Source organism: Sturnus vulgaris, chromosome 2 (assembly GCF_052056855.1).
Source record: "Sturnus vulgaris isolate bStuVul1 chromosome 2, bStuVul1.hap1, whole genome shotgun sequence".
In the NCBI taxonomy this organism is placed as follows: domain Eukaryota; kingdom Metazoa; phylum Chordata; class Aves; order Passeriformes; family Sturnidae; genus Sturnus; species Sturnus vulgaris.
This window is the reverse complement of record NC_142244.1, coordinates 58,624,249-58,648,638: the sequence shown is the minus strand read 5'-3', so window position 1 is coordinate 58,648,638 and position 24,390 is coordinate 58,624,249. Positions and strand designations below refer to the sequence as shown.

The 24,390-nt window shown below is 43.4% G+C and overlaps 1 protein-coding gene and 1 long non-coding RNA gene across 3 annotated transcripts in view; one reads left to right on the top strand and one right to left on the bottom strand.

The window, feature by feature from the left end:
- Positions 1 to 1,419: 1,419 nt before the first annotated feature.
- Positions 1,420 to 24,390, bottom strand: part of SIAH3 (siah E3 ubiquitin protein ligase family member 3) — a 42,079-nt gene continuing 19,108 nt past the window's right edge. The window contains exon 2 of the mRNA XM_014895376.2: positions 1,420 to 2,236. Coding sequence (XP_014750862.1) covers positions 1,643 to 2,236 — 594 coding nt within the window. The 3' untranslated portion in view covers positions 1,420 to 1,642. The remainder of the gene's footprint in view (positions 2,237 to 24,390) is intronic.
- Positions 4,500 to 9,243, top strand: LOC148224805 (uncharacterized). Of its 2 annotated transcripts, none has more exons than XR_015801478.1 (2): positions 4,500 to 4,782; positions 7,937 to 9,243. It is a non-coding gene; the product is annotated as an uncharacterized LOC148224805 (long non-coding RNA). The 2 variants fall into 2 exon arrangements; XR_015801479.1 differs by having other exon boundaries at positions 5,507 to 9,243.

Here is a 24,390-nt window from a genome sequence, read left to right as displayed (position 1 = left end):
CACCCTTCTCTCACCTTCTATGAAAGTCCAGGTAAGGAGGTGAGGTACATCTATGCCTCAAAAGACATTTACCTGCATGGCATTCATCTCAGGAAAACTGCAATTCATTTTACTTCATGCATCATTTATAATAATCCTCGGGAGAGCAATGGGTGGGAGAGCTCAGCATCAGTGGTTTTGCCTACCCAAAGCTAGAGTGAGATGCATTTTGAAACACTGAAGGACAGCTCTGAGCTTGTTTCTCCCCTCTCCTTGGTTTTCCAAGCTATGAGCCTCAGTCTCTCTAGCTACTAACTGACCCAACCCACCAGATGTTTCTTGAAAATTCATTTGGGAGCAGCCAGACCACAGCCACACACAGGCAGAAGGGAAAACAGGAAAAGACAGTTTCCCATGCTTCTCATGTGTCACACTATCTGTTGAGCCCCCTCCTTTAACACGTCACCTACTGCAGTGGGAATTCACTGCTGCTGTTGGCTATGGAGGAAACAGGCCTGACTGCAGATGGGAATGGGTGACAGGAGACGGCCAGCACCTGCCTCCAACTCTCCCCCAAGGAACCATCCCAGGGAGAAGCTCTTAGAAAAGCTTGTGTATTTTTGTGACCATCACTGTTTCTGAAACACCCTGAGAAGAAAGTGAGTCACCCCTCACCACCACCCCACAAAATGTATGCAAGAGAATAAACATTGCATTTTTTTTCAAAGGAGTGCATATCAAATCTCAAAGCCAATTTTCAAACAGGTGTCCGATCTATATTGCTGTAAATCAATATTTAGCAGCACAAACTGAGGATCTAACTGGCACAGAATTCAGTAGCAAATTCAGTACCCAAATTAGGATCCACCTTTTGCTTTATTTTCTGAAAATCTCTTTTTGAATGCTTAAGGAAACAGCAGCTAAAAAGACGAATGCCTCAATGGCTGGGTATGGTTATATCCATTCTATGGCCAGACCCTGCTGTTTGTGATACAAGAGTGAGATCTAGCCATGCTCACAGTGGCCACCCACAAGCTGTCATTCCTGATTTAATGCAGGATGAGGCTTCCCAGCCCTCTGCTCAGCAGAGGGGGTGACTTTTTCTTCTAAGCTTTCACTGCTTGGGTGAGAAAGTTGTTTCCTCAGAAGCTGAAGTTGGAGCTCTGAAACTGCCAGCTCCCGCAGGGCTTGGCTGTGCTCAAAATACATGAATTAAATCACTATTGCTAATATTGAAACCTGGGTGTTCTTGTCCCGTAGTGGAATACTTGACCTTTCATCAGGCACGGGGGCCTCTGCTCCATTAGGCAGGCGATGAAGGAAATGTATTTGCATAGCATGGTCAGACCAAAGGTTTCTGCCAGTCACCCTGGGTGCAGTTTTCATTAACAAGTGTTGTTTCCAGTGCTGCTGGAGGGAGACAATAAATTGATTAGCCTCTTTAAAATTTCTCATAAAATTGTATTAGCAAAAGAGTAAATACATGACACAGGGACCGTATCCACGGGATGTTTACATAATGCCCACTGTGGACGAGTACTAAATACCATAAAAGACCTGAGACCCTCCCTCCCCCAAAAAAAGTCCACAAGTTCTGGCTCTCAGAAGGCAGCTAGAGCACCATTGTTGTTGCTGTTGTTCCTCCTCCTCTTCCTCCTTCTCCTCACATTTCGGCTTCGGAGCTGTGAACTTTGCTGGTGGTTATGGCAATTCCTATCGCTAGGCTCCCGTTGTCAGAAAAGAGTTGAGCCAGGGAAGTGTTCAGCACAAGGCAATCCCCGTCGGAAATGACAGAGTCCACGCGCTCCAGTACCGACCTGGGGGTCGCCTCCCACTTGAGGCGCCGCTGGTTCCTGTTGAGCTCCAGCCGGTAGGTGAAGTTGTTGGCTTGGCTGGGCGTGCCGATCAGCATCATGGTGGCAAAGAACTGCGGGTGGCCCTCGTGCTTCTCCTGCTTCCTGAGGACCAGCAAAAACTGGTGGCCGAGGCAAGAGTGCATGATGATCCAGTCCGTGGGAGCGGGCAGGTGCATGTCCGTGGCCAGGAAGACGATCTCCGCGCCCTGAAGGATGTTGATGCGGTGGGTCTGCCTCAGGTGGGACACCACCACCTCCAGGTGCCCTTCCCACGGGCAGGAGAAGAGCGGGCACGTGCAGGGGACCAGCTGGGGGTCGTGCACCGCTTCGTGGTGATGGCAGGGAGGAAGGACGCCTTGCTCCGTGGACTCCTGCACAGCTGCACAGCGGGTCGGTGCATACTACGGCAAGAGAGAAATTAAATGTGAGAGCAAGAGGACCAGAAACCAGCGCAGATATTCAAGGTGCAGACAGCACAGACATCAGTCACCCATACTCCACCCAAAGCAGCACCAGTGGGGGTGCAGAGAACTCAGCACTCTGGGGATCAGAGGCAGTCCTGACCTGGATCTGCACAGCACAAGAAGATGGCAGTTGCCTTGTTCTCCAGAAGAACAGACACTGAAACTGTTTGAGTCATGATAAGTCACTTCAAATGAAAATGATGTATGTGTTTAAAGAATAATTTCATTAGTTCAGGGGGAAAAATCTGATTAAAAGAAAAAAACAGCCCGACAAAGCAAGGACAGCATGGGGCATTTTATATAGTTAAGACTCTTGCTGCTCAGAACAAGGGAATGAAATATGTATGGCATTATTATTCTTTAATGAAACATACGGGCAAATACACGCATTTTTCCTGAAACAACAGGCTTTATTGCACCCATATTTTGTGAAATAGATGTCAGTTTTTATTGTATATGATACCGTCACTATTTTTTTTGTCAATGTATTTGTGCCTAATTGATGCCCTTACCACCATAAATCTTAAACTGCTCCCAAAGGTGATTGGATGGCAGATTTAGGGCATTTTTATACTAAAGTAAATTTGGATTAAGGTAGGGCAGCTGCTAAAAAGGCAGCAGCTCTTGCAGAAGAATTCCATGTGAGGACTAAAAAGCAAACTCCTCTGCCTCTCTCAAGTGATGTTGTTGAAGAGAAATAAGCCTTACTCAGCCAAAAGTATATTCACATGTAATGTTATTCAGGAAGAGTAATGTCTCTCCACAGTAACTGTGTGCACAGACAAACCCTAAGGCACAGGCATGCTGGTTATGATTCATCTCACCCAATTTTAAGCATTTACTTCACCACCCAAGACAGAAGCCTGGCTACCTGGGACTGCCTCTGCAGCCTGTAGAGCGAGGCAGGATTAGAGTGCAGGACTCAGATCTTAGCTGGAGGAGTTCAGCTTCTAAAGGTGACACCAGCTGATGCCAGAGAGACTGAGATCCAGTCTGCCTAGTTGTGCCTGAATTTTAGCTGTTTAAACATTTTTTTCTCTGAATTCCTCTTATAAAGGTACAACTCTTACATCCATTAATGTCCCTTACAGCAGTATGTACCTAATATGTATATTTTGCTGTAATATATGTCCTAGGAAGATAAATGTATTTCCCTAAATAGTGTCCCACATCCCCTTATTTTAATATATGTCCCCAAAATGACATGAACTACATTATAGTTCTAACATTTAACAGTTGTTCTACTCCATGCCATATTCAGCTCATAGCAGATTTGAGATTTTTGAGCAGAGATTTTTTTATCCAGGGACAAGCATAATCCCATATAATGGGTAGTAGATTTGCTGCAAAGGGTGCATTGTCTTGTCTTGTTATAGATACCATGAAAGCTTTCACTACAGCCTTGCTGTAAGCAGTTTTTCCCACCAGAGCCTGCACATTTCTTTACAGGATGTTTTGGAAGGCAATCTCGTGGGTAAACTGTCCTAAGTCTCAGATGACCAGGGCTTCCTTGCCAACCAGGATGACAATTCCATCTGTTCTCATTGTGTCAGTAGCTGCCAAGGGTTGTGATGGATAGAGCAGGGTTGTGATTGCTGTTGCTATGAAATTCATGGCTCTTCCCAAGGCACTGGATGTCAAAGGGAGCTGTTTCTTCTTCCTCTGGCATTTGATATGAAGAATAATTGACATGTTAAGCCTTGCTATTGAAACTGGCAGCTTTTTCTTTCGACAATTATTACTTCAGTAGTACTGTTCTACTTTTCCCTTCCTCATATTTTATTTGTTTTGCTGTATAAAATTCAAGAATATAAATTTTCAGAGAAGATAATGAATTGAGGACAGATAAACGACTATCATTGTCTGGGAAATAAAACAGGTCATTATAAACTAATCAAGGTTTGTGGCTTTAGCTGCCTGCTTATCGCAGTGGGATTACTGGTTCACACTTAATTCTACATTAATTTTTGCATCCCATTAGGATGAAAGTTATGGTTAATTTAAACTCTTTTTGGTGAAGGAGGCTACTGAAATGGCAGATCATAAAAGCCTTTAAAAAAAAATCCCTGAAATGCTAATTGCCTCATAAAATGAATTCTAATCTCCCAATCTAATACAGTGGGTGTGAGCAATTATTTTCTCTCACCAAACTGTTAATGCAACATTAGTGATTATACTAATTAAAACTAATGAACTCATACTCACATGCTGATAAACCTCTCAACCACTCGACAAGTTCCAGCCTTCTATCAGTTTTATTTAACTCCTCTTTCGGAAGATGAATCTTAAATTAACCTCTTGACTAACATTCAAAATTAGGTTTTGAAATTTGAAGCTTTATAGACTGTGTATAATTCTTCTCCAAAGATTACCAGTCAGAGAAACCATTTCCACTGAGGATGAAATTGAATTTAGAAATGCATTCTCCTAATTTGAGAAGCATGGAGAACAATGGTAGCTCATCCATCTAAACTGCAGTCAAGGTAAGAAAATACAAATATCTTCAAAAATCATTTTTTCATAAACATGTTTCTATGGCTCAGGAACTGGAAAAATAAATTACAATGAGCAACTTATACAATATGTCTTTCTTCTTTCCTAAACGTGTGAATTTGTGTGTGTGTGTGCATAATTATGTATTCCCTTTCACAACTCACATTTCTGAAATATTTCTATTAATCACTTCAACAAAACGTTTCTTGTCTAACTTTGTTCATTTCAGGTTTATTGAAAATTCTGGAAACTCAACACAAACCACAAATCACGTGATCTATTTTTATTCTTTGACTTGTTGAGAACAATCTTCAAAATCTGGCGTCTGAATTGTTCGACATTCTTATTTCAAAATTCTTAATTTGTAGCATTTTGAAAGAAATGTTTAAAAATTCCCTGTCACTTAAAAAAAAATCTCAGAAAAAAATATCATTTTACATTTACTTTTGAGGTATGAGTGTAACTATCAGGGTGCTTGTGCTCTTGTTAGTCATTCATACGGCTGTGAATTGAAATGCTAAAATTGAAATGCAAAACAGGCAAAAAAATGGTCACCTTGAGTGATTCAATGCTTGAATAAATATTTATGAACACTTTTTCCATGCTTAATCTGCTCCAGTATTTACTTTCTACCATTTATTGCCTGATTACTTAATAAAATTAGGTTTATTATATTGTTGTGTCAGTCCACTATTATTCTCAATTATCTTTTAGCCTGTTGGCCAGCTTCAGTCAAATTGAACTGTGGGATGGAATTCTCAAATGCTTTAATTTTCAACCATTTCTGAGAGAAGAGGCATCAGGGTAGAGCAGCATGACCCTTTCATGTCTCCAGGGAGGAACAGCTGGCCACGTGGGCAGTATTGCATTGACAGACAGGACAGAAACTAAACAATGGCAGTTTGATCCCAAATGGATTATGGACACCAGAGAACTCACATGAGAGAGTGTCTTTATGAACAGGAGAAAAGGCTTCAGCCAGAGTGCTCCTCATTAGATGCAACATAATCCCACCATGAGGCACCAAACCGCAGGAAACCAGATTCTGCTGCTCACAGAAAAATTTCTTTTTAATGATGCAGCTTATTACAGAGCATTTCTTTTCAAGAACAAGCAATTTGGCAAAGAGCAATTTATAAACACACGGTGCTTTTCTTATGGAAAAAGCCCCCAACCAAACCATGAGTAGATTTGGACTGGGACACAGGTTTTCTGCTAAAAATGCAGCAAATTGCTTTAGATGTGACACATTTGTTCTATCTTTGATGTCTGAGGGGTAGGTCCCTAACTCTGAAGACTGTCAGCTCCTTTTACAGCCCATGAAGAGCCCTGGAGTACAATTCACTTGATTCCAAGAGGTGCTGAAGGAACAACCCCCTGGACACCCTCTCTACGTGCATACAGGACCAAACTCGTCCTCAGCACAAACCCAGACAGGTTTTACTGGTTTCTAGACAAGAAACAGAAGGACAATCCAATTTTAGTCAGGAAAGAGCAGTACCACTATGGGCTTCTCCTGCTGTGCTGGAGACAAGACAGTTCTTGGAGAGAGAAATGGATGCCTGTTCATGAGGGTGTAAATCTGTGGCTCCCTACCATCATTACAACTCCAATGACTTGATAGAAAATTCAGGGGAAGGATGAAGGGTAGATCCAAGAGTTAAAGACCTCCAAGAGGTAAATAATACACAAACACATCTCTGAGTCTGCAGCTGCAAAGCTGAGGCACCCACCCAGGAGAATGGGCTTTGCTATTGCTCCTTATGCTCTGAGGAACCTTTGGTGCTTGAACTAGTGAATTCTTTAGATCAGCTATGGTGAAAACTGTGGAAACAGAGGCAGCAATCCACACGGCACCTCTGCTGGCTGAGCCCATGGCCCTGTGGGGTGCAGGCACTGGATACACCACTGTCCCTCAAGTCTTGCTTCTCTGCTGCACATTGGCACAGCTTCAGCAGGCAGAGCAAGTGCAGCTGCTGCCCTGAGCAGCTAAATATCCTGCCATTGAAGTTCTGGCTTAAAAATGGTGAATTTGCTCAAGATAAACCCCACAGGGTGAGGGAGAGTTGAAAGCAGTGCTCCTATCCCATACGAGAGAGACAGGACACTGACGACTCGGAGTATAAGGAGGGTGAGCAGCACCACCACATTGTAGAATAAACCCTGTTCAAGTCTTCAGAGTAAAGGTTAAGGGGTCACCTTTCAGCACTTTTCTCAGTGTTATACTGGCAACCTGGATGCTTCATTCAGGTTTTAGTTACTGTAATGCACATAATGTGCAAAAATCAGTCTTTCTCATCCCTGTGAACAGTGCCAATGTGTGCCGAGAACATCCCAAGGAGGTGGGACAGGGCCTGGTTCACTGGCCAGAAAATATGTGTGTCTGACAGGAAAGCAGGTGCTGCAAATAATCATCCTCTTCCAGACACCTCACACCCGTGCAGCTGCATTTTCTCCAGTGGTCACACACACTTTGCAAACACTCATCAAGTCACCCATTCGCTGGGCTCTTTGCTTGGGGCAGTCAGTGGTGGGTCTGAAGGCTTCCCAGCAGGGTCACACAGAGAGCTGCAAAGATGAAAACAAACCCACCAGATATGCCAGCCAGCCCAAACCAGAAGACACTACCCCAGTTCAACCTTAGCACACCCTAAGAGATGGCAAACTAATCCCTCTCCCAAGAGGAAACTACTCCTTCCATGTACCCAAACTCTTTCCTCTTCATCCACAGCTTTCTTGGCTGGATTATGGGAGAGATGGTAGGAACTGTAAAAGTTCATGGCAGCTGCAACCTTTGGTGGGAGCCAGGGATTGAGAGGGGCTGTGCTCACAGCCCCTGCTACAATCCCACCAACCTGCCTGTGATGAGGAACAAGAGATGCAGTCACCCTGTAGGTGGGTAAAAAACTGAAAATGAACTGTAAAGACTTAGTGGATTTTTGACGTTGACCTAAAGATTTCTGCAGACAGGGCCTGCACCTGTGAGATTGCTCTCAGTGAGCAACTTCCAGGGTTTTCAGCAACTTTCAGCAACCATGGCAATTTTTAGGGTTTCTACTGAAACGAATTGGCATTTTCTTTGCCAGTGAAATGCCCCTTTTTTCAGTTTTCTTACAGTCTTCCTCCTATTTCTTGGCTTCTCAGGGTCTGGCTGCTTCTTCTCATCTGTATGGAAACTGCCTCCAATAATTTTCTAATCCTCAGCTTCTTTCTGCCTCACAAAAGCTTTGCCACCCACTAACATCCACCTCCACGTTACTTACACCCACCTCACAGGGACAGAAGCTCAAAAGAATGATAAAGGTGACATGAAGAAAGTAGTGAGTCTTTTAATCCTGGTCTTCATTTAATTTATCTTCTGCTCTTTTTTAATATGCTAATGAGATTTTTTAAAGTCTTTCAGATGAAAGAAAAGAGAAGGAGAAAAACCCAACCCCCTCAACCTATTTTGTCAAAAGCTGTACTTTCATATCTGAAATTAAGAAATCCAAGCCAGGGCTCATGTTGGGGATTTATTTAAAATTTTAATTACACAAAATCCTGTTCATTATGAATGCATCAGTTGAATTTCTTAAGTACTGAATATTAGTTGCAGCTTTGGCAGTGGAAGGATTTGTTTTCCTTACTATCAAATGGCAGTGAGAGGACAACTTCAAGCTCATTTTACTAATCTCACTTTGCAACATAATCAGGCGTGACTTGGTGACAGAGCACACGAATGTGTTAATGTCTGTCCTCATGCTAATTACACACCTCTGACTTCTGCAGAGAAAATGCAGCTTTAGTACATGCCCATGCTGTACCACACACTTCTCTCTATCAGACGACCTCGAATTTTAGGTTAATCTGCATATATATATAGAGGCATTTTGGAAAAAACCCACTGGTTTTGTGGTAGATCTAGCAAATCTATGATTCATTATTTCAAATGTATCCCAGGTGAAAAGAGAGATGTTATTCTCGAATTAAATTCCCTTGCTTTCTTTTCAAAAATCACTTTTTTCAGCATTGACTGTCATGCACTCTTGAAGTGCAAGCAAAAAACTTCAAGAAATTCAACCTTCTTCAATATATTGAAAACAATGTAGTGATAATGAAATATAAAGATCCATGTTAGAACCTTTCAGTCCATAGATGCTTTCTGAGAGAGACCCATGTGGACACTGGCAGAATGGAGCAAGGTCATGCTCTCCAGCTCTCCTACTTCAAACCTTTGCTGATGAACCCTTCCAAGCCCAGATGGACAACAAAACTTCCCATGCTTCAAACTGAAAGGAGATACAACACCTTGCTGACCCTCAGCCAAAGCTGCAGCAGGGTCATGGACACCTGGGAAAAGATCCTGATTTAGCTGCTCTGTTTGATGGATCTCACCTGAGATCACTTTCTGCGTTCTCTTTGAGAAATAAAATGCACTGATTAGACACAGGCAAAACTGTGTGCACGAGCAATTCCTGTGGAGTGTCTGGCAGTTATTTGCTAGTCAAAATAAAAAGCTAGGCTGGAGGGTGGGACATGCCCTTGGGACCTGATTTTCAACTTGTATTCTCTCTGCTGCATTTTAGGAGTGGGCACAGTGCAGTGACAGCAAACCCTAGCAGAGTGTATATGATGCTGCATTGCAACTGCCGATTCACTGGGGTGTGCAGACATTCACCATCCTCTCTTTGGACTAGAAGGTTTTATGCCTTGATTTAAGCAAGGGTGATGCCTCTAAGTGCCATCCCCTTTGGCCACACAAGGCAAGTATCAGAAGCCAGGCACATCCTATCAGCTCTTTCTCCACAAGGGCAGGGTGCAACCATTGTTTATCATCAGCTTGTTCATGAGACACTGCTGATCCTGGCTCTGGGTGAGGGAGTGAGCAGCCTGCATATGTACAATAGAGATAATCAAAAATGCAGAGTTGTCTGAAGATTTGCTTCATCCTTTATCCACTTTGTATTTTGGATAAAGCCTGTTCACAAAATGCAAAACCATTATAGGCTTTAATTAAAAGCAAAGCGATAAAGCTCTTCCAAGCTGCATCTGCTCAGTCTGATAGGGAAGGCAGAGTTCACATGAGCCCTGTATCTGACCTGTTGATTTTGTGGTTTACATTCACTCTGAAAAAGAAATTAATATGGAAAAGAATTAAAAAAAAAATAAAAGAAAGAATAAATGATTGCCCACTGTGCTCATAAACTTAGCAGTTCAGACTGCCTCTAAATAACTCATCATCCGATATTAATTTACAAGTTACTACAGTAACAGTGTGTCTCCAAGAGAAGCAGATTTGCTGGTGTCATCTGAGATAATTAGACCAAATCCACCCTGAGACAATTGAATTTCTCTCCTTCCATCAGACAATCTCCAGCTATCACAATTATATGACATGTAAATCCATTAACTGCTCTTTCAGAGATGCACCCCAGGAGTGCCAAAGGATGGCACAAACATTACTGGTCTGCTGGAAGGAGAGAAGGGATGAGGTGATGGTTGTTGAACAAGCCCGCAGCCTCTCTTGGTGGGATCAGTGCCTCCAATCCCATGCATGCACCCCTCCTGGCCAAGGAATTGCTCTGTGGTCTGTCACATTGCTCTGACAACTGTCACAGGGCAATGTGCAGCTCAGCCTGTGCCAGACTGGTCACAGTGGAGTGCAGACAGTAGGCTGGGGCCAGGTAGGTGTAGTGACGAGGGAGCACAGGGCTCCCAGTGCTGCCAACTCTGTCTCCCTGTCCTGTCTCACAGGTTCTGCCCATGCCTACGCCTCTGTAGGAGTCACTGAGCAATGTATGAGCCATAAAACACTCCACATTTTTAGTTAAGACTTTCTCCTGAGAGCTGTTTCTGGGGAAATGTGAGGGTGTTTTAAAGTCATGCCTGTCTCCCTCTTACTGAGGCACTGCTGGTACCAGCAAGCAGTGGGCATCCCAAACCCATCCACAATGGCCTGGTGTGGTGGGAGTCACACTCAGGTTATAGAAGAGGGGAAAATAATTTGCTTCTAGCTCAGAGTAACTCTCTATTCCCCTGCACATCTCTGCCCCTTCTCCACTAGTGCCTTTCAGCTTGCCCTTGCTCTGGGTACCTTGCAATGTAAGTGTGGCACTGAAAGAAAAGTCTCCCTGTTACAAGACAACCCAAAATTCACTCTTATTCCACTGTCAGATGAAAGTGTGTCTTGAGTTTATGTAGTCAAGCTTAAGAAAGGGGAAAAAAAACATAAAACAACCCAGAAAATCCATGTGAGCTGTTAGCTTTGGGCATGAAAAACAAACAGTAAGTCTGAGTAAATTAATTTAGTTTGTGTAATCTATGCAAATGCTTCATTGACACATTCTTTGCAGTAAGGAAAGGGGCATTTCTCTGGGAACATTTGTCTTGTGTCTCAAATATTCTTTTAATTTTGTGCAAATCATAGCCTGTTCCTTGTTCATCCTCCCCCTCAAATTCTCAAAGAATAGTTCTTCTAGAAGTTTTCTTCAAGTGGGGAGGATGCAGGTAGAAAGAAAGAACAGAAAGGGAGGCTCAGTTTAGCCTGAGAAGACAATGTTCCATTGCTATTAATAGACTGAAAATGTAAAAGGTATTGTTTAAAAAAAAAACAACAAAAAAATGAAAACCAAAATCCACAACGATCTTCTAAGCTACCATTCCTGCTTACAGAAAGCTACTGTCTGTCCTATCCAGGAGAGGCTGAGTCAGTCAGTCTCCATGCTGTGCCTCCTGCAGCTCTGCTGTTTTGGGGGAGAATCCCCTGGCATCCCCTAGCCTGCTGGCACCTGCCTTCTGACCTCATGTGCCAACAGCAAGAGGGAGTGTAGGACCAGCGAGGCACAGAAGGTTTGGGGTAGAAGGGACCTCTGAAGATCATCTAGTCCCAGTGCCCTGCCATGGACAGTGACATCTATCAGTAGACCAGGTTTCTCACAGTCCCATCCAAACTGGCCATCAGTAATTCCAGGGATGGGGTGTGGTTACTGTGCTAAAAAGAGGGAGAAAGGACAGCAACACACATGGATTTTTTTAGGGAAAAAAGGTCAACTTTATTGTACGAACAGCCTGTATTTAAAGTGTGTTACGTGCAGCTAGGACAGGACAGTAGTTCATTGGGCAATTGGGAAAACCATCCTTGGGACAGTACCTCAGGATGTATCCCACGGGAAAGACACCAAGTGTTAATCTTTATTATGAATTCCACTCTGTTTTTCACCATGTTATCACCCTGGGAGACTTCTTCCCTAACTGAAGCTGTAGTCAGCTTGTCAGCCTGGGAATGGACCTGAGAGTCAGGAGAAATCCAGGCTTGAAAAAGAATTTCCAAGCTGTAATTCCCTAGCTCTCTAAATGTGTGTGTCCACAATAGGGCATCCACTGCTTCTCTGGGCAACCTGTTCCCCTGCCTCACTATGCTCACAGTAAAGATTTTCCTCATTATGTCTAATCTAAACTTGCCCTTCAGTTTAAAACTGTTACTTCTTATCCTGTTACTACAGGCCCTGGTTAAAAATGTCTCACCATCTCTTTTATAAGTTCCCCCCTATAAACTGAAAAGCTGCAAATCAGATCTCCTTGGTGCATTCTCTTCTCCAACCCCATCTCTTTCAGCCTGTCTTCATAGGAGAATTGTTCCAGTCCTCTGATCACCTTCACAGCCCTTCTTTGATTCTGCTCTAACAAGTTCACATTCTTCTAGTTCTGGGAAACCCTACAGCTGGATGCAATATTCCTATTCCAGGTAGGGTGTCACAAGAGTGGAGTATACAGGCAGAATCACCTGTTCTGACATGCTGGCCACATTTTTGTTTATACAGACCAGGATATGGTCAGCTTTCCAGGCTGCAAGTGCACATTGCTGAGTCATATCTGATTTTATGTGGACAGGTACCCCCAAGTCCTTTTCCCAAGGACTGCTTCAAACTCATCCATCACTCAGCCTGTATTGATACCCTGGATCGACCTGACCCAGGTGCAGGGCCTTGCACTTCATGAGATTCACAAGGCCCTGCTTCTCAAGCCTGCCAAGATCCCTTTGGATAACATCCCTTCCCTCAAGTGAATCAGCTGCAGCACTCAGCTTGATGTCATCTGCAAACCTGCTGAGGGTGCACTGATCCCACTGCCTATGCCACTGATGAAGATATTAAATAGCATTAGTCCCAGTATGGGACCCCTGTGGGACACATCAGTAGTTACTGGTTTCCACTTGGATATTGAGCTGTTCCTCTTTGGATGCTGCCATCCAGTCAATTCCTTATCCATCTAACAGTCCATCCATCAAACCCATACCTGTGTCCAGCTTAGAGGTAAGGATATTGAGGGGATTGTATCAAAACCCTTGGAGAAGTTGAAGTAGATGGCAACCGTAGCTCTTCCCTTGTCTGCTGAGGCAGTCACTCCATTGAAGAAAGCTGCTAAAATAGTCAGGCATGAGTTGTCTTTGGTGAAGCCATGTAGGCAGTCTCTAATCACATCCCTGTGTTCCACGTGTTTTGACATCTTCCAGGAGGATCTGCTCCATGATTTTACCAGGCGTGGAGGCGTGGCTGACTGCTTGGATATCACCAGGGAATGACGAGGTTATTCATGTGGAAAACAGGCACAATCAGAGATGAGAGACCCATTACCCAGCAGTGCTGCAGTCCCTGGAGTCTAGTTATTTTTAAAGTCAGAAATCCATTAGCATAGACTATGCAGCTCTGGCTGCAGCACCACAGGCTCTTTCTATCAGCTCTAGTCTCTCTGGTTCTCCACTCTAAAATTTCTTATTTTGGTGCAAGTGGAGCACCAGAAAAAGGGGGTAGAGGACCACATTTCTTATTCAAAGCCATTCTCACTCTTCAATGTCTCTCCTCACACCCTCACTTATCTTGTGGCAAGGTTTTAGGTTTTAACTTCAGCCAGGTCCCCCCCCATGCTGGCAGCTTAATACATGTTCTTATAAACTTGTATGGCTATGCAGTACTCTGTAACTTGTGCATCATAAAAGTGAATGATTTGACAACTATTCTGATACACCTATGGGTTTTGAGGATTTGACAGTGGGGTAGATTTTAAAAAATTATTTTCAGTTTTCTATAGAGAGCTTTTTAGAGAGCTTTCTGTGTGACACGTTATATAGCAAGATGACAGACCATTCATTTCATTACATTGAAGGTGTTTCAGCCTTTCTTTCCCAGGACAAACTTCTCTCCTTCTTCCCAAAGGGCTACACAGAGGAAGTGTGGTATCTCAGGGATGGAACGAAGGAAACATCTGCTCCCCGTCTCTCACAGTGCAGTGCTGCCTACCAGCCCCCACTTGAGAGAGGGCAACAGCCTGACTGCCCTCTGAGGTTGCCCTCAGGCCACTGAGATGCCTCTGGGATCAGGCTGAACAAGCAGGAATGGCTGTGTGGTGTTTTGAGCAGTCTGTCTTGCCAAAAGCACGAATAATGTGTGAAGTGACTGCTAGAGGGACACACACGCTCCCAGGAGGAGCCACTCAAATGTTTCTACAACTTCACCAGCAGCTACTTGCTCAGTGAAGGCTGTTAGGCACCTTCATGCCCCTGTCAACAGAGCTTCCATCTGTTTTTAAATCCCTTCATTTCCCTCTTTTGCGCCCTATAACTGTCAGTGATGGCTTACCCTACAATTTCCAAATCCACAATGAGCCCATGCTAATTTAGGATAACATCTTTTAGACCCACAGGGCTTTTTGCAAAGATTTCAAGGATAAAGAAAACAATATTCAGCTGAAGAAACACCTGTGACAAAGAAATGGCTAAATTTTGGGCGGCATTTGTCTCATCTAAATGTATATGTCTAAAAGATCAACATGCTCAAATCTGACCTCATCTGAAGCTCCCTTAATAACAGAGATAAGATGTACCTTCACAGAGAAACTCATCATCCCTATCTTGAACATGTCCATCTTCATGAAAGATGAAACTACCACGAGCAACTGCAGGAACTGTTCTCTTCCTAAGCTAAAAGTGGAGCTGGGGTCATTGGCCCACAAGTGGGCATTAGGCTTGCAAAGTTTCACATGTTCAGTATATCAGCAGAGTCACTCAGACTCTGAGCAGCAAAGGTGACAGGACACAGCCACTGTGACTGTTTAATGGGTGATTATGAGCTGCCTATTTGCCTAATGCAGAAAATCCCTTGAGCTGACACATTTTCTTCCCAGCTAAGGGCTGGTCATCCTAATTTTCAGGCATCTAGATTTAACAGTGAAATAAAACTAATTTACAGCTCTTGCCATTAGGAGGACAAATTTTCATCTGTCCTTCGGGTAAGAGGCACTATAACAAATGAATGATTACTGACCCATGATACCTATTAGAGATTGCAGTTGGGTCATCTCATTTGTTGTTTTAACACAAGAAATTAAGAGCCTAGCAGGGCTATGACAAAAATTGAATTGATAATGAGATGAACACTGCCTTTACCAGAGGCTCTTTCTAGAATTATATGCAGGAAAAGCTCAGTGACATCAGGACCTTGAGCTGTGGGCCCAAATTTATTGAGCCTAGTAGGACTTTCCACTCTCACAGGCTTCCTCCCACTGCTACCTGGAAGTGCAATCCAGCTGCCACGTGCTGGATTGTTCATAGTTCAATATGTTCAATGTTCAATATGTCCAATAGTTCATAGAGACAAAGGAACATTTAGCCATGTACTTACTTGGTTATTTTCCCTCTGTCATTGCCTGCAGCTACACTGCCCACCAAAGAGGTTTGGAATCAAAAGGGAGGTAAGTGCATAGGACAGTTTGCTCCTAACAGCAGCCACTGTGACAGATTCCTGTGTTCTTAGTCTGACACTAATTGAAGACCAGTCTCTGCTGTCAAGTAACAAAGCTGGTCTCCTTCAAAAGCATCCTCAGTGCAGGGAAACCAAGAGCTTCAAAGTTGTAGGGGAAATACTGAAGAATGTCATGGATAACTTGACTTTGAGCTGTGTAAAGGCAAAATTATACTCTAGAATTCTGCAGAGTCTCAAACTCCAGACACACGTTTGGCATCTTCTCAGCCCCTCCTGCCCCTAGACAGATTGTGGGGCCATCACAACCTCGTGGCTCAGCACAACAGCCCCCGTCCTGGTCTGAGCCTGTGCTCCAGCTGCACTCTGAGGCAGCCCTTCCTCATCAGCAACATTGCTCTCCTCCCTGAAACCTACCCGGACTCTCCAGCCTTTCCCAATTGCATGACACAGTGCCCTGGCCTTGTCTTATGTAGTGAAGGAAAGAAAATTCTAATAATTGCCTGCCATTTAATCAACTAATAGTTACTCTTTAGTTGACTTCTTGTTCTTTTTTGTTCCAGTCCTAAGATGGAAAACTGTCCCATTGTCTTTCACTCCTAGAAGTCTGTCCACACTCTGTAACAGAGACACAGAAAGTACCATCTCTACTTTGTTTTCCACATGAGCTTTCTCCCCATATATTTCTGCTGCCTGTTTTACATGAAGATCTGCTTTACCTTTTGGGCTTGCTCCAGCACCATTTGCTAAAATTATATCAAGTATTGATTGCTAACAGATATATTACAGGGCAATGCTAGTGAGGATACATTAAGTAAATGGAGGAGCAGGTCCATGCTGCTTTCTTCCTTTTACCAGAATGGCAATCAGCAGCAGCAGAGTTGTACAGGGTCTGCAACAGCTGTGGCTTGAACCAGCCAGAGATCATCCAAATTAATAGACTGTGGAGAGGACTCGGTGCTTGTTAAATGCTGGGGGCCTGGTAGTGCCCTTGGGTACAGAGTACATAGATGGTCTTGTGAAATTAGAATGGTTTAAGGGAAAAACCCTTGTAATTCAAGGCTCCTTAGCATTCTCATGATCTGCCATACTGATCCATGTTTCATTTTCACTTATTACCGCTCAATATTTAATTTCCTTTGTACTTAGAAAGGTGCCAGGCCCAGGTGACAGTGATGGCTGGCTACTATTTTTCAAGTCATGTAACTCAGGCAGTGAAGTAGAAAGAACAGTATGAGAACAAAGGGGAGGCATAGTCACAACTCCAGGTGGTGGACATTAAGGTACACTGGCAGAAGACAAGAGGAGAGTGAATGTTTCAGGGTGAGAAACTGAGGTTAAAACGAGTGTTAAGAAGAATTCTTTGCATTAAAGTAGGGAGCAAGGTAAACTACAACTCTTTCTTAATAGTCAGATGTGAAAATGAACATCAGTTACAGTGGTATCAAACTAAATTAACTTGCAAATGCCCTTTTGCTGGAGTATCTTGCTACTGACCATAGACAGGTGACTGCAGTTAAAGGCATGGAGGTGGAAAATTTAGAAAAGACGGCATAAAGTATCATCAGACTTGAGCTAGATCATCTGTAGCCATAGAGTGGCAGAGTTACAGCTAAACTTCCCAGTTTGGTCTGGCATGACCCTGATTCTTGTTTTATTTGGCTATTTCTCTCCACTGCCTGTAAGGGAAGTTGAGGGTGACTAAGCTCAAATGCAGATATCAGGTTTTCAACTCTCACACTAAGGTGAGATGAATCCCTCTTTGCTCAGTCCTCTGAGCTCCCTGGTAACCTTCAAGCCCTTTGAGTCTTCCTGATCCATCTATCTGGCCCCACACTGGCTCATCCCTAATTTATTAGCAGAGGCTACCTTTATACAGGTGGATAAAACAAATCAGGGGTCATTTCCTGGCCCCGAGATCAAATGGAATGTCTTTTGTCCGTGTGGTTTAAATTTACCTCTCACAGAGAGTGGCCTCTGCATTTTGTCTGGTGGAAACAGTTCCTGATCTCTCCAAGGCAATTAAGGAGAATGCTTGCTGGTATGTGCCAAATCTGGGGAGAATGCTGCCCATCACATTGCATGGATGATTGCAAGTTGGTGTTGTGGCCTTGGCCTGCTGTAGTTTGGTAGACAGAGCCACATCTGAATTTCCCATACCCAGAAGTGGCTCAGCACATGCAGGTGAGAGGTAAAAATCCACATCAGGGGAGTTTGTGTCCTGCTTCCCAAACCCTTGAAGGTTAATGGCTGCACAGAGACTGACAGCTTTCAGGGACTTCTTCTGACACCTTTCCTAAGCACTTGGTCATTTGAAAGTGAAAATAATAAGCACTTTCCTGTGAAGGGCTTTTTCTTTTGGCATCTTATGTCAAGATGCAGTTACATGTCAGATACGTGTTTGTTTTCATAAGGCACTATGTAAAAAGCCTCTCTTCCTTCAAGTGCACGTTTTGTCAGCAGCTTTTGACTGATTTCAACTCCTCAGCTGTACTGCAGCCCTTCTGTGTCTAGAAGAGGGCATTCAGGTTTTACCTTCCCTGTCAGCTGCAGAGTCACACCATTTTGCAAACTGCCCTTGAAATCAATGCGGTTGCTGTAGTAGAAATACTTAGCACATAAATTGTAGGACATGAGGCAGTGCGTGTAACAAGGCATGATAACCATGCACCAAACCTGCTGTACAAGCTCATTTCAAAATCTAGCACAGACTCCTTGCTCTTCCACTTGCTTGATTCAGAGCTTTAAGGAAGGGCATGCTTGTGAGCATGCATTGCTAACCACATCCCAACTCCAGTCAGTCAGAAATGGGGCTGAGCTTTCTCACACATTGTAGTTTTTAATGCCGATATTACCACACTGCAGGCTTGATGTTAAAATGAGCTTTCTCAACTAATTTGTTCACTTTCACCTGAATCTGAGGATGTTACTGGGTGGGCAATGGTTAAAGAACAATAAAACAGGAATGGATGTGTCATACCCCCATTTCAGCAGCTGCCTCCGAAGGACCTGATGGTGTGCACAGCGATAAGCAATTACAAAGGGAAATCTTACCCTAGGGTAGTGAGACAGTGAGGAAAGAATGGGAACTAACTGTGCCAGTTTACATATGTGCAGGCATTTGGCAATGGAAAGGATGCATCCAGAAGGTGTTTTGGTTTCCAAACCTACCAAGAAAGGCTACATCTATGCATGTAACTATTAAAGGTTTATCTTCTGTTTCACAAACCCAAGCCTATAAAAAGACAAACTCCTTTACCATGGAAAGACATTCTATGCAAAAAACCTAAAGTCTCCTTAGACATACCAAATTGATTTCTTCATCTTCAGGCATGAATATCAATAAAGCAGAGGTTATGTCCTAGCTTAAAAGCAGAGTAAGATTTATGTGAACAATCAGTTCCAGTTACAGAGAATTAATTCTAAGTGTATACCGTAGTCATAGGAGTGCATTATTTCCTTCCATGACATTTGTTTCCTGATATTGGCACTCTAGAGCAAGGGTATCTCAAGAAAACTTGGTTTTTCTTTATATATCCAAATTTCATTTACACAGCTACAGACACCTGGTGAGGGGTCACATTTAGTTGAACATGCTCAGCTGTGGGCAGGTGACATCATGATTCAGTGGAGGCACCTCAAGGTTTTGTAGACATTGCTGGAAGTGAAGCTGCGGCTCCAGGGAGAAGAGGAGGTGCTGAGTGGCCAGAACAAGTCTCATTTGTGCTGGAGTGGTACATTTCTCACTTGGCTGCTTTATTGTTGTGCCACCCTCATTATTTCTGCTACTGCTTTTTCTCCAGCACTGAGCATAACAGGTACCATGAAAAAGTACTGTACAGAAAGGGTGAACCACTGTAAGCCCAAATTCTTAGCTGAACAAAGCCAGGACAGCTCCACATTCCACTGAGCTGAGCTGCTAGGAGCAGGAAGATGGGGACAGAAGAGGCTTTCACAGTTTGTGTGCTGACGTGAAGGAAGATAAATTTAGGATTGAGTCCTAGTTTCTGTGGATTGTGTTTTACAGGAGAGAGAAAAAACAGGCTGTGGTTCACTGTTTCTATAAGAGACATAGGTATTGAATAATATTATTTATATCCCAAGATGTTTGTGTTTTTGACTGCATGATGACCTTGCTTCAACAGAGAGTGGAAGGTGATCCCTGCTTCAATCTGTTCCACCACTAGGGCACTTCTGTGGGAAATAGAAGATTGCAGCTCTCTCTCTCTTTTGGGAGAGGCTTCTTACTCGTAAAGTTGCTCTGTAAACAATGGATGAAACATAGACTGAAAGCTGCTGCTGGGAGTTGTATCTTTTCCTGTCCTCTAGCTTGTCAGTCTGTGTAGGGTACATCCACAAATTAAATACAGGATCTAGTCCATTGGGGAGCATGGGACCATCTGATTTTGCACCCAGGGAGGTACAAGTGGGAGATGCAGAGCTGAGCAAGATGGTCTGGGGACATCAGCTCTGGGCAAAGAGGCACACTGGGTACATTTACACATTTTCAGTGGCAACTTTGGTGTACAGGGACTCTTTTGGACTCTAAGTGATCAAGTGAGTCCTTTGGAATCAGAGACCAAATATCATCTAATTGTACTTTAGGAGCTGGATCCTGCCCTGAGTCCCCAGCAGGTCATGTTCATGAACAGGTAAATAGCACAATTTTATCCCACACTGGCTGAGCCAGCATCCCTCACAGGAACTTATCCACCCCCTATTTACTGGGGTACTACTGGAAACCTGGGGTATCTCAGTGTATTGACTATAGAGAATTACTCTGCTTTATAGGGACAGGTAGATAGGTAGCGACTACACGATTCAAAAAATAAAATACCATCTTGGAAAGAGATAAAATCCCAGATGGCAACAAAGAGATCTGAAAACTGGAGACTCAGCAGCACTGAGAGCATGCCACAAGTGCAAACCTTCCTGGCCTGGTGGCTGACTGCTTGCCCAGCAAGGACCCTTCAGGTGTCTGATGGAGGCACTGAGCATTCTAATGCTTAGTCTGGCAACACATTAAATCCCAGATATCCCTTGTCTGTTTCAACCAATAAATAACTGTGTTATACTTCAAAGTTGTGAATATCCTGCTCAGAGAATCTCTTTGTGCATAGCAAAAGGTGCCTGAACAAAGTGACCTAGAAAAGGAGGGTTACTGTTTCCTCTCTCCAGTACATAAATCCAGCATGAGCAATAGCAGGAAATCAGCTTTCTTTGTTCTTGTTCTCCCTCTGAATTGTTGTCATCTCTCCAGCTAATGAGAATGAAACATTTTCATTGTTATTTGTTGGTGTTTACCACAAAGGCATATAGGTAAAAAACATAGCCAAATTTATATTTCACCTGTACACAAGTGGAAAGTGATGTATGTAGTATATCATAGTGTGGACTCTTTTTAAGGGCAAAAATTCAGATTTCAGTAAGAGCCATAGCAAAATAACCTTTGAAGATGTGAACCATCCTGGTAAGTGGAAAGTAACATTCTACTGGACTAGAGTGTCTATGATGTCAAAAGCTGTTAAAGCTGTGTGTTCTTGTCTCAAAATTTTGAGATCACTGAAAGGGTTCCAAGACAAGAAATTTGACTCACATTACCTAACATCTGAGGTTCACAGACATGTGCTCATTACCTAGTTAATAAAGGATCTCCCAAAAGTCAGAGTAAATAGCATGGACTCATCTTGAGATCTGCTTTTGCATTTGCTCTAGGCATGCCTATTTCCCTCCTCTGGATAAAATGGGGCTCTCCATTTAGTCAGGCGTTCCTTTACATTTGGCACCAGAAAAGAGCAATGTGCAAGAAGGGAAGAGTCACTGAGTATGTGGAGGGAAATCAAATAAGGAGTACTGGGTCCAGCTTGGATGGAATTAACTTTCTTCACAGAGGCCCTTATGGTACTGGACTTTGGACTTGTGACCAAAACATCTGTGATTTGAACACAAATCAAACTGTTGATGAAACACAAACACTTTAGTTATTGCTGAGTAGTTCTTGCACAAAATCAAGGTTTCTGTTTATCACTCTGGTTCCCCCCAACAAGTTTATTGGGGTTGGTTGAGAACTTTGGAAGGGACACAGCCAGGACAGATGACCCCAACTGATCAAATGTATATTCTGGAATGTCATATTCATCAATAGATCGGGCAGAGGGTATTCTTTTCAAAGTAGTCTTTGCTTGGAGACTGGCTGGAAACCGGTCTGCTGGTGGGATGTGGCAAGTGACTCTATTTGCATCACTTGCTCTTTGTTTTCTCTCTTTTTTCTCTTATTAGATAATCTTTATCTTAAGATCTGAGTTTTTCCCACTCTGTTTCTTTCCCCATCCTGCTGGTGAGGAGTGAGCAAGCAGATTGCAGGTACTTAGTTGCTGGACAGGATTATTTTACCACAAAGGTCAAAAAAAGCCAGAGGTGGAGCAACTGCGTAGGAATAGAGTAACACCATCTTTTGAAAATTAGTTTGTTTGTGACATCTGATGGGGAACTACAGAGGAGGGAAGTGGCAATTTATACCCCAGGGCCAGATGAGAGTGCCCATATGAAAGCTTAGTGGTGTATCTCTCCACCCAGACCTGCTGTGGGTGAATGCAGCAGGAGAGAAGTGATCAGCTCTTTAACCTTTCCATATACATCCCTTGGTGTGAGGCTGTCCCAAAAGAGAGCAGATGTGGCCTGACCATCACTCATATGGTTCAGCTTCACTTATATCACGTGTATCTCCTCTGATGGGCTTCATCCTACAGCTCTCCCTTCCCCCTTGCTGCTCCCTCCCCACTCTGTGGCTCTGAAACTCTCATGACCCCGTAGCCCACAATGACCCTCCAGCCTGCAACTTGCTGCCCATGACGTTCCCTGTACTTGCAGCCAAATCTTGGCCCATGGCCAACGCTGCACCAACATATCTTTAGAACTTTCTCCCTTTTTGGGTTGCTATTTTTATTTCCCACTGGCTCCTCATGGTGTGGGAGCACCCTGGTGTTTTCTGACCTTAGGCTAAACTTCCTTATGACTGCTTTAGCTTCTTGTCTGGTTCTGTGTTACACGAAGTGCTTAGAAGCTCTGGCAACCAAACCTGTTGTGCCAACACTTCTGCAGCTTGCTCTCAGTTCACTGGGTTTCTTGTGATCCTCCACAGCACTGAGGTGAAGCTGTGATAAATCAGATGTGATGGGTGCAGCCTCAGTGACCAGGTTTGGGAGCCTCTTTTTGTATAAAGTGCACTTGTGGAAATGTGGCAGCCCACTGCTTCCAGATAAATGCAGATAAATAAGGAAAGACTAAAGTGTGTTGGCCTCCCCTGCCTTAGGAAGTGATGAAGGACACGGCATTAACAAGTCTGCTCACTGCCACGATAACATTTCTGAGCACGGAGCCAGCACTGGCACCCTCAATGTCTCCTTTCCCTACCTCCTCGGAGACAAATTGACCCTGCCTAAGTAAGAAAGGACTTTCCTAATCACATTAGGATCAGTTTAGATGGCAGAGAGGGTAACAAAATTAGAGCTTTTAAACCATTATCTCTTCTTAATGAACATCTGCGTTGATACAAGCCCATGGAGAGTTAAGGGAGGCTGAGCTATGTGAGATCTCATTACAGCTTTAAAAAACAAAATATGTGATGGAGAGCTGGTTCCTGGCTGTAAGAAAACCATCAGTCTTTTTGTAAGTGGCAAGAAAGGGCTCTGCTCAAGCCCAGAGTGGCTATATTGTGATTCTTTATTTAAAAAATAAAATTATCTTTGATGCTGCTAGTCTTTTCCTAAGTCCCATATGCAAAATAATAAAATACCTAGTAAATAATGTGTCTATAATTTCATATTTTATGTGTCATGCCACAGTGCTTTAATCATGTAGCCTGCATCTTGTTTGATGCAATAATTGTTGTAATATTTTACATAATCAGAATTAATATGTTGTATGGAGATGCCAGGGAGCATGTCTGATCTGCTTGCTACAACAGTAATAACTGAAGTGATGTTGTTATTGTACTCAGAGGGAAACTATGAACTCTATGGAAAAACTGGAATGGAAGAAACAGAGAATAGGACTGGATTTTGGCTAATGTCACATAGACACCTGTATGGCAGGTCATACAGTGGTCAGGAGTTTTACTGTCTAACATGTTTTTCTTAAAAACAGTAGACGGGAACTGTTCACATATTTCTTAGAATCACAGGATTGTTTAAATTAGAAAAGACTTTTAAGATCGAGTCCAACAGCACTGCCAAGACCACTATGAAAACACTTTCCTAAACACCACATCTACATCTCTTTTAAACACCTCCAGAGATGGTGATCCAAGGTGACCCAACCACTTCCCTGGGCAGCCTGTTCCAATACTTGACTGCCTTTTTTGGGCACAAATTCTTCCTGCTATTGAGTCTAAACCCTGACACAACTTGAAGTCATTTTTTCTTGTTCTGTCTCTTGTTACCTGGGAGAAGAGACTGACTCCCACCTGGCTCCACCCTCCTTTCAGGCAGCTGTAGAGAGCTATAAGGTCCCCCCTGAGCCTCCTTTTTTCCAGGCTAAACACCCCCAGCTCCCTCAGCCACTGCTCACAAGCCTTGTGCTTCAGACCCTACACCAACTCCATTGTCCCTGTCTGGACACACTCCAGCCCCTCAGTGTCCTTCTCATAGTGAGGGGCCCAGAACTGAACACAGGATTCAAGGTGTGGCCTCATCAGTGCTGAGTACAGGGGTATGATCATGGCTTAATATAAATTAGAAAGAAAATAGGACTTCCTGTTGACTTATCAAAGTATAATTTACTGTTAAAAACCATTGTTCTTTTATGCATATATGAAAACTTCTGATCATCCACACACCTGAACAATCAGCTCAGGTGAAATTGCTG